Source organism: Triticum urartu, chromosome 4A (genome assembly GCF_056163025.1).
Source record: "Triticum urartu cultivar PI428250 chromosome 4A, HENAU_Tu73, whole genome shotgun sequence".
NCBI classification, from domain to species: domain Eukaryota; kingdom Viridiplantae; phylum Streptophyta; class Magnoliopsida; order Poales; family Poaceae; genus Triticum; species Triticum urartu.
The window spans coordinates 20948172-20959041 of NC_141876.1; the positions used below are offsets into that span (position 1 = coordinate 20948172).

The window sequence follows — 10870 nt, forward strand, 5'->3', positions numbered from 1 at the left end:
GCATCAGTGGGTGGTGGTGGTGGTCGTCAGCGAGCACCACGTCGACGGCGGTCCTTGCTCCGGCGGACGGCGGCTCGGGTGGAGTCGGATCTTCGTCGGGGAGGCTGCGGAGGTCAAATTGAAGCTTGGGTTAGAACACTGGGTGCTAGAGGAGGCTATTGACGAGATTTGGGCGCCGGGGATGGCCTCACCAAAGCGATTCGAGCTGGTGGCCGAGGCGGATCGGGACGGCCGGAGTTGGGGGAGGAGACCTCCTCGAGGTCCTCCTAGTGGCCTGGCGGGGTGTTGGTGAGGTGCAGCGATGGTGCGTGCTCGAGAACGAGGTTGGGGCTCCCTTTTATAGGCGATCCGAGGCGGTGGCCGTGAACGGAGTTCTCCGGCGAAGGTTACAGCGGCGCAGAGCTTGGTCGGGGGAGATTAGGGAGTTGGGCGCCAACGTGGAGGTCTACTGGTCCCATTCAGATGCTAAACGAACTTGGATTAGGAGCTTTGAGTGGGTTTCGACGGAACGGGGCGGCGCGGGCCCGTCGGGGGCAGAGAGCGTGCCCTGTGCTTGCCGGGCCACGGCGACGGTGCAGTGGGGTTGCGCTAGCATGCATGAGCCACGCGGAGAGCCAGGGAGCGTTGGGCGGCGCCGGATGGCGTGGCGAGCTGGCTCAGGCCCTCGCTGGCCGCCACGGGTGGCGCTGCCACCGCAGAAGCTGCCAACTCCGGCGATGCTCGCCGCCACCGACGCCTGCACCCGTCCAAGAGTGCGTGCGATGCTCTGGCCAGGGAGGAGAGGCCGTGCGCAACGCGCCAGGGCGCACTGTGGATCGTGACAACCGTCTGACGAAGAAACGACACTGAACTCTCTGAAACTTCTGAATTTTTCTGAAAGTGCATAGTAACAGTGCTGGCCAGGTGTTCGACAAAATGATTTTGGTATGTGGGAGGTTCTCCTTGAGCTGATTTTTGTTGGGGTGACCTCTCATTGCATCTGGGGGCTGCCTGAATTTTGGTGGAATTTTTGGAGAAGAGGAGATATGAATTTCATCAAATTTGGCAAATCTGGTCCAAACTTGCAGAGGTTGAAACTTGAAATTTTTGAAAAGAAGAAGAGTGGATCTAGATGGTTCTAGGTTGTGGGTGCTAAGGACTATCCAGAGGGGTTGGTTTGAGATCAAAACTCAAAGGCAATTAGGTACTTGCTTTGAAAATCACCTAGGCTCAAAATAAATGACAGAATTGATTTGGGAGATAAAATAAATGAAATAAAATCCAAAAATGGTTTGGACTTGTTGGAACAGAAAGTTTTGATTGCCCCAAAATGGAGGGAGGGGTTTTGGGAAGGTTTTACCACATGAGGCATGGTAAAACCATGGGTGGTCTGAAAATGAAAGAAGTCCCAAAACTCATAGGATTATTTTCAAAAGAAAAATAAATTCCAAACAAATATATTTGAGTAGGAAGCAATCAGAACAAAGGTTTTTAATAACCAAACACCAGAGTTGAAGAAGATACAAAAATAAAATCTTTGCCAAGGGAAAAAGTTCCACAGTCGGACGTCTGAGCGATATCGCAGAAAGGGCTTATATCAAAAGTAAATAACAAGTGTGCCACAGTCGGACGTCTGAGCGACATCGCAGAAAGGGCTTATATCAAAAGTAAATAACAAGTGTGCCACAGTCGGACGTCTGAGCGACATCGCAGAAAGGGCTTATAATTCATCATTCATGTCTGATAAATTTCACAAGGATATAATACTCAGAATCAATGTTCAGACACAATAATAAACGGGTGAGTCCATCAACAGGAATATATATATAACCGGTCCTAACTCTCATGTGGTTCACCGGAGTTTTTGTCACCAAAAGTGACACTTGATAAGGTTAGTTGAACATAGTACTTGGACATGGATAAGATGTTTCAGAGGAATTTTTGACTCTGCAGAGTTTGTACTAAAAGTCCACAGCCAACGGATTTCCGTAGCCACGAAGGACTAGTTCCGTTTACGGTATTTCGGAAGAAACACATCTAACCAGTACACACCCATCCCACTTCACGATGTTAGGAATCACCCTAGACATCGTTCAAGAAAAACTTTGAGACGGGGAGATCACAATCTCGAATAGCATGGGATCAAATTTATATACGCGCGCTCTAAGGGGTGCCCCCCTCTCGGTCCCAACCGGAAACAACCACGCCCCCTGACCGGATGACGGGCTTTAATCCAGGGCCATGGAACCCTCATCACGGCCTCTTGATTTGGTGTGTACCAGGAAAGCGGTTTGCAACTTACTAAGCCATATCCCTTGGGGAAAACATGTGGTAGTACAGGGAAGGAAAACAGATAGAACTGGACCGATACAGGTTGACACTGAAGTCACATAGTCTGGCATAAGACTGGCATGCTACAACACTGCCATCTTACACATTCTCATGCCATCACATGGCCATGCAAACTCATATCCAACAACTTATGGACTTTCGAAACTCACTTGTCTCAACTTTGCAGGTAATATGACATTCATCGAGATGCTCATAAACATGCCATGAAACTACTTAATGCAAACATGCCAAGACACTCATCATATCAAAAGTTCAAACATGCTTGCCTGGTTCGGAGTAGTCGGAGCCTAGCTCGGTGAAGTTCGCAGTTCCGTCACCTCCTTCGGTATCTACGGTATAAAGAAACATACACACTAACGTAAATACCATGGGGGTGCACAAAAAAAATATTCCAAATATTTTTCAAATAAATCTAATAAAAAATTAGACAAAATTTTAGAGAGGTCAGAAAAAGAATCAACCAAAAATACTTTTCTGTTTAAAAGTTATAAGTGTTTTAATCCAGGGACCTTTTTGTAATGAAACAGAAACTTCTCAGGGGGCTGAGCAGAAAAGTTCAGAAAACGGTTCAGACTGGAAAGCGCATTTGCCAGAATACGCTTCCAGAAAACGGTTCGTTTAATAGAACAGAGAGGCTGATAGGCAGGTCCCACCCGTCAGAATTTGAAAATTCAAACGGGGAGGCAGAGCTCGTCGGCGCCCGAGAGCTGCGGTGGTCGCCGGCGGCGATCCACGGCGAGGCAGGGGGATCGGATGGTACCTCCGAGCTCAGCGTATCCTTCCGCGTCGGTGGGTGGTGGTGGTGGTCGTCGGAGAGCACCACGTCAACGGCGGTCCTTGCTCCGGCGGACGGCGGCTCGGGTGGAGTCGGATCTTCGTCGGGGAGGCTGCGGAGGTCAAATTGAAGCTTGGGTTAGAACACTAGGTGCTAGAGGAGGCTATTGACAAGATTTGGGCGCCGGGGACGGCCTCACCGAAGCGATTTGAGCTGGTGGCCGAGGCGGATCGGGACGGCCGGAGTTGGGGGAGGAGACCTCCTCGAGGTCCTCCTAGTGGCTTGGCGGGGTCCTGGAGAAGCGCAGTGAGGGTGTGTGCTCGAGGGCGAGCTCGGGGCCCCTTTTTATAGGCGATCCAAGGCGGTGGCCGTGAACGGAATTCTCCGACGAAGGTTACGGCGGCGCAGAGCTTGGTTGGGGAAGATTAGGGAGTTGGGCGTCATCGTGGAGGTCTACTGGTCCCATTCAGACGCTAAACGAACTTGGATTAGGAGCTTTGAGTGGGTTTCGACGGAACGGGGCAGCGCGGGCCCGTTGGCGGCAGAGAGCGTGCCCTGTTCTTGCCGGGCCACGGCGACGGTGCAGCGGGGTTGCGCTGGCATGCATGAGCCACGCGGAGAGCCAGGGAGCGTTGGGCGGCGCCAGATGGCGTGGCGAGATGGCTCAAGCCCTCGCTGGCCGCCACGGGTGGCGCTGCCACCGCAGAAGCTGCCAACTCCGGCGATGGTCGCCGCTACCGATGCCTACACCCATCCAAGAGTGCGTGCGGTGCTCTGGCCAGGGAGGAGAGGCCGTGCGCAACGCGCCAGGGCACACTGTGGATCGTGACAACTCGCTGACGAAGAAACGACACTGAACTCTCTGAAACTTCTGAATTTTTCTGAAAGTGCATAGTAACAGTGCTGGCCAGGTGTTCGACAAAATGATTTTGGTATGTCGGAGGTTCTCCTTGAGCTGATTTTTGGTGGAGTGGCCTCTCATTGCATCTGGGGGCTGCCTGAATTTTGGTGGAATTTTTTGGAGAAGAGGAGATATGAATTTCATCAAATTTGACAAATCTGGTCCAAACTTGCAGAGGTTGAAACTTGAAATTTTTGAAAAGAAGAAGAGTGGATCTAGATGGTTCTAGGTTGTGGGTGCTAAGGACTATCCAGAGGGGTTGGTTTGAGATCAAAACTCAAAGGCAATTAGGTGCTTGCTTTGAAAATCACCTAGGCTCAAAATAAATGACAGAATTGATTTGGGAGATAAAATAAATGAAATAAAATCCAAAAATGGTTTGGACTTGTTGGAACAGAAAGTTTTGATTGCCCCAAAATGGAGGGAGGGGTTTTGGGAAGGTTTTACCACATGAGGCATGGTAAAACCATGGGTGGTCTCAAAATCAAAGAAGTCCCAAAACTCATAGGATTATTTTTTTAAAGAAAAATAAATTCCAAACAAATATATTTGAGTAGGAAGCAATCAGAAGAAAGGTTTTTAATAACCAAACACCAGAGTTGAAGAAGATACAAAAATAAAATCTTTGCCAAGGGAAAAAGTTTTTGAGAGAGAGGTTTTTGGAAGAATTAAAATGACCTTCTTCAAATCCAACAAAGTTTTGTTGAAAACTAAATAATTTTTTTTGGAGTGTCACAAGCCATCCATTGCAGCGTAGTGGATGTGGTCTATATCTAGTACATTCTGCTGCCATGCATGACGATGAAATGTGTATGGAGGTTTCTCCAGTTTACCGTACGAAGGATGAACCATGGCTCCTGCCAGGGTCAGCATTGAAGGCTGACGAGAGGGAACCAGCCGATTCTTCTGGAGGTCGAAGGGGTTGCCTACAACGAGGCCTATCCGACCCAGGACTTCTTCGTCGTTCGTAAAGTCTACAGTAACGAATTTCACTGTTTTGTCCTTGAGGAAGGTCTTAAAATCCTGGCACTCAACGTCGGCATGGCATATGTGGTAGACCAAGCAAACGTTATGTACGCAAACCTGGATCACGGCAGGCTTCTTCCTCTCTTCGTCCTTTAGATACTTCTCTCATCCCAGGACTGTGGTGTACTCAACATCTAGCCTAGCGACCCACTCATCATCTGAGTTTTCGAACATGCGTCTGAAGCGAGAAAGGCATCCTTTCACCGTCGCGGAAGAACGGGTGTAGATGACGTCGAACTCATCGCCGGTGATGGTTCTAACCTTGTACTCACCGTCGATCGTGGAGATTTGGGACGCCATGGATTTGGGAGGAGGGTTAGGATTAGTGGAACTGCCGTAATGAGAATGGACGGGACGACTAGGAGCGAACCGCCATAGTATTGAAGGACGTGCGGGGACGAGTAGGAGCGAACTACCAGCGTGCGAACGGCAGGGTAGTGGCTTTCCATTCTCCCATGATACGGGATTTCGAGAGCCCTTGGATCTGAGATCGAACGGTTGCATGGCGTGATTCTAGACCTATGGGTGAATATCCTATCCTGGAGGGTTATTCTGCAAATTTTCAGCAACTTAGCATGCGAGCGTTTGATCCCAGATCCAAGGGCTGCCAGCAGCCCGTATCATGGTCGCGCCTACCACGACCGTCGCGTCGCTCGCGCGGTCGCGCCTTGGAGATTTAACACGGTGCGTTAGGCTATCTGATGTTGGCATGTCATACATAGTCATCACTTAGTCACTCATACTACAACAAGGTTGGCTATAAGTGTATTTTTTGTTACTGCTCTCTATCTCTTTCTTCGTACTCAAGGAATAAACGGTGCTAATAAGCGCGTGTATTTATTGCATTTGCCAAGGAGTGACCTCTTCCAATGAAATGGTGTTGCTAAGTTTGCTTCATTTAATTAGCTATAGACTCAAAATTGTCTTTTCACCTAGGTACACGCGCTTAGTACCGTTTCTTCCTTGGGTCACCAAACTAGTATCTCTCTTCTTGATTAACTTGCCACATCATACTTTATGCCTATGTGGCAAGCTTAAGCACATGTAGGAGCAAGTAAAACTAAGTACAATAGTGCGCTTTACATGGCATTTTTGCATATGTGGAGGAAATAGAGGCAAGGAAAAAGTGGAGAAGTGGGCTCTCATGCAAGAGTCAGCCTCTACTACATGGTGGAGCATTGGGAGAGGCACCTGTATGGAGGTGGTCAGGAATCTGGGGGACTCACGCCGGTCGTAGCGCCGCAGTTAAAATGATAATGGCAAGTCAAATCACGGGCCCCACCTGTCCAGCAGTAACTCGCTGTTAAATTACACAGCCCTACGTTTGCAGCAGCCTACTCCCTCATCTTCTTGCATCTCTGTCGAACCGACTAGGCGAAACTGCTCCACCACCTACTACGCAGGAAAAGCCCCCCCCTCGACTTTTAAATACAACTACATCTGCTTAAGAATCCAATGATATACGTTTTGTGACATAGTAACTCATATTTAGTTACTCAAATGGATGACCTAGAACTACGTGTAGGCCCTATAAACTAAGACGCCTAAAAATAAAAAAACCGAGACGGAGAGGGTAGTTCAGCACGTATCTTTTTCGATCAATATAGTCGGGATTCACCAAGGAGAAAAACCAAGTGGTAGGCTGCTCCTGTCGTGTTGGCGTAGCAACTCAAGCAGGGTCAGTCCGCACACGAAACGGTGACACACTTAAGAGGACCCCTTTGGCCGACATGTGGCTCATCCACCGTCTTGTTCCACGTGCGATGCACCAAATTACAGTTCGGAGCAGCGGTTGGAATTGGAGGCACCCCGGTCGTAGCGCCGCAGTACTAGAAAATGAGCGACGAGGGGTCAAATCACAAAGCCCCACCTTTCCCGCATTAAGCTGGACGGACGAAGCAACCGTCATTTCACTCTAGGGAGCAAGAGCATAAAGAAAAGAAAAAACAATGATGCATGCGGTAGCTACCTAGGGCACCCTAGGGTAGGGGTCTCCACTACAGATCCTTTTTTTTGAAAGCGCCTCCACTACAAATCGGCTTCTCCCTCGTCCTCTTGAAGAAAACCGATGATGAGTGCGGCGGTAGGGTTTGTAGGAGTACTACGGCGTGCGGGGCCACGTCGTAGTAAACGGGTTCGAGCCGACGCCTTAAATATGTGTGGGCTGCTTGGTTTTACGGGAACGAGGCAGCATTTTGGGTTCGGGGACCAGTGGAGATATAGTACGTACAAAAAATTGTGGACGTAGGTTCGACCGAAAGGCAATGATGCATGGGCCCTGCATTTTGATATACCCGGGGCCACGTGAAATTTGCTACTCTACTCAAAACTAGTAAGGTACACATGTATTGAACGCATGAGATTTTGAAACCAAATTATGAATAAATACACACTATAGCATGTAATGCTTTGAGTCATATTTTTTTTGACTATAAACAGTAGGGTAAACACCCCACTGCAACTTTTATTAAAAGAAAGAAACAAACAATAGAAGTCTTGTGGGCTTGAGGTAAGCCCAAACAAAAAGAGAAAGAAGAACAAAAGAGAAACTACCAAAAAAGGAGTCTAACCTACAGCTAAGAAGAAGAATAGACTAAGAAACAAAAAAAACAAAGGGAACTATACATAAATATAAATTACAACCAAGCATCCAGCCAAGCAGAGAATTGAGCTACATATTTCTTCTTGATCCTATATTTGAGAAGCTTTAACTCCTGAAAGAATATGTGCTTCCAGCCATCAAATGAAGGGGTTATATTTTCAAAAATCTTGTTGTTTCTTGATATCCATATTGCCCATGAACCCAATATAATAATCTCCATAAAGAAAGGGTAATTGAGTTTGTCCTTGAGATCTTGGTATGCTTCCAGAACTGACAAGTTAGGTGTTCTTGAAGGGAAGATGAAGTCCCAACATCTGACAGCAAAAGGGCATCCCCAAAAGAGATGGTGCAGAGTTTCTTCCTGCTGACAATTTCTCACTACACAATTGTAGACTTCCAATTCAAAGTTTTTCCTTCTTAAAAGATTTCTTGTGTTGATTCTGTCATGTAGCAGCATCCAGAAGAAAACTTTGTGCTTGGGTTGACAGGAACTTTTCCAAATCCATGAGAAGTGAGGTGGAGTTTGTTTTTGTCCAATTAGCACTTTTATAAGCTTTAATTGAGGAATAGTATTCATTTCCCTAGATGTAACTCCAAGTATCCAGTGCATCTAAATATTCAGAGTGTCTTAGAGCAATGCACATGTCCTCCATTTGTATGAACTCCTCATATGCTTGTGTAGTAAGAGGCAGAAGGAATAAATCTTGGAGATATTCAGTGTTGATCACTTACTGAACACTTTTGTGTGGATCTCTAACAAAGGAATATAAGTGATCAAACCTGTCTTTTAGAACAAATTGGTGCCACATATCATCCCAGAACAGAGCACTTTTGCCATCTCCCACATTGCATCTAGCTATAGCTTTGAATTGGTCGATGAGTGCTAGGTTGGATTTCCACCAAAATGAGCCCACTTTTTGATCCCCTGGAAGTTGTCCATTGCTGTAGTATGATTCCCAAATTAAATTGACCCAAGGGATATCATGTCTGTTGTAGAATTTATGAAGATTTTTCATTAGCAGGATTTTATTTTGTGTGAAGATATTTAGGACACCCAAGCCACCCTGATCTTTTGGTCTGCAAACTGTGTGCCAAGCCACTAGTGCTGGCCTCCTATCCCCCATATCAGGACTCCTCCATAGGCAGTGTCTTAAGTATTTAATGATCTGCTGTTTAATTGTGATGGGAACATCCACGCAACACATGAAGTAAACTGCTAGAGAAGCCAACACAGATTTGACCAACAATACCTTCCCTGCTTGAGTCATGAAAGTGGAAATGCCAGTAATCCTCTTAGCAATTCTGTTGACTATAGGCAAACATTGCTCCACAGTTGGCTTATAAATTCCCAAAGGTAGCCCCAGGTATGTAAATGGAAATTGCCCTCTGGCACATTGTAAAGTGTTTGTGAAAATATCCACTCTGTCTTCTGCAATGTTTATTGGCACCATGAGAGATTTCCCATAGTTTACTTTGAGGCCAGTGGCAGATGCAAATGTGTTTAGTAAAGCTTTGAGGCATACTAGCTGTCTTGCACTTGCTTGCATGATGACAAGAGTATCATCTGCATACTGCACAATAGGGAAGTCAGGGCAGGAGTTCACTTGCAGTGGAGGTGTGACTAAATCCCTTGTCATGGCAAGGGATTTAGTGTTGGAATGAGTGTGATATAAGAAGTGTTGATGCTTTCCAAATTCACAGTTCCAGCATGGAAGGCAATGATAAGCTCAGTTACATCCAGTTTTGTAATTTCCCAGAAAGCTTTTAGGAATTCATTACTAAATCCATCCGGACCTGAGGATTTGTCTGTTGGCAAATTTTTGACAACCTCATCAATTTCTTCCTGAGAGAAAGGTTTCTCAAGGTCTTGAAAAATTTGTGGATCCACTCTGTTACCATACAGGTCTTGTAAGTTGAAATGCATGGTATGGCCATTGGAGTGACCTAGCCTTTTCTTAAAAGCTTCCCATAGTATTGCAGCCTTGCCCTCATGATCAATAATTTCCACTTGGTCCTCATTCATGAGCATTGCAATTTTGTTATGCCTGTGATTAATAGAAGCTTTTGTATGGAAGAATTTTGTATTTTCATCACCAAACTTGACCCCTTTGATTTTTCCTCTCTGTTTCCAATAAATCTTCTGATTACTAAGGGTAGTTAGGAGAGTTTCTTTCAAGAGCTCTCTACAATTATGCTCATATGAAGTTAAATCTCTAAATTCCTCCAAGAAGTCCCATAGGAATATACATTCATTCAACTCATCAATGTGTTTTTTGATAGAGGATAGATTCTTTGCCCAAAGTTTGAGTGCTCTCCTCAAGTTTTTGAATTTAGCATTAATTTTCTTTGCAGGATCAGTATAACCAACAGGAATATTCCATGCAGTTTGCACAATATCTTTGAAAGAGCTGTGCTTCAACCAGTAATTCTCAAATCTGAAAACTCTTGACTTGGGTATTGCTGTACCAATTTTTATAACACAAGGCAAATGATCTGAAATTGGCTTTGCAAGGGGCAGATCAGTGGTGTCAGGGTAAGAAGTCATCCATGCAGCAGAAGTGAAGAACCAGTCTAATTTTTCAAGCAAAGGGCTGTCTCGCATGTTGCTCCAACTGAACTGCCTTCCTTTGAGAGGTAATTCAATTAATCCCAGGTTACTAATAGCTTCATTGAATAGCAGCATCTGATTAACATCTCCACCAGGTCTATTTCTGTCTTCAGGTGATCTGATGAAATTAAAATCCCCCATAACAATCCAGTCAACATCATCAGGCATTTGTATATTTGTAAACCATTCAATAAATTCCAATTTCTCCTCAATGTTGCAAGGCCCATATATATTTGTTAGGATCCATGGTTTAAGAGAGGAAGTGCAAGTGAACTGCATGGTTAAAGAGAACTTGTTTTGGAAGAGCAACTGTCCAGTGAAGAGAGTCCCATTCCAAGTAGTCAAAATTCCACTAGATGCTCCAATTGAAGGTAGATATTCAAATTTGTTGAATCTTTGAGGGCAGAAATTTTGAATGTAGGCCAAATCAAAATTTTGTCTCTTTGTTTCTTGTAAACACAAAATGCCAGCAGCACTTTCCTCAATTTTTTGCCTAATGGCCAGCCATTTGTCAGGAGAATTCAAACCCCTAATGTTCCAATTTAAAATATTCCAGGATCTATTCCTACTCATGGTTTACTGTCTGTTTGTGATGCTGATACCAGGCCCCATCTCCTGGTATAATAC

General features: G+C 45.7%; 1 protein-coding gene across 1 annotated transcript; it reads right to left on the reverse strand.

Moving 5' to 3' along the window:
• Window positions 1-9268: 9268 nt before the first annotated feature.
• LOC147974532 (uncharacterized) lies at window positions 9269-10522 on the reverse strand. The gene has a single exon (XM_087520074.1). It carries the CDS (start codon window positions 10520-10522, stop codon window positions 9269-9271), a length of 1254 nt encoding a protein of 417 aa, XP_087376200.1.
• Between the last annotated feature and the right edge of the window lie 348 nt (window positions 10523-10870).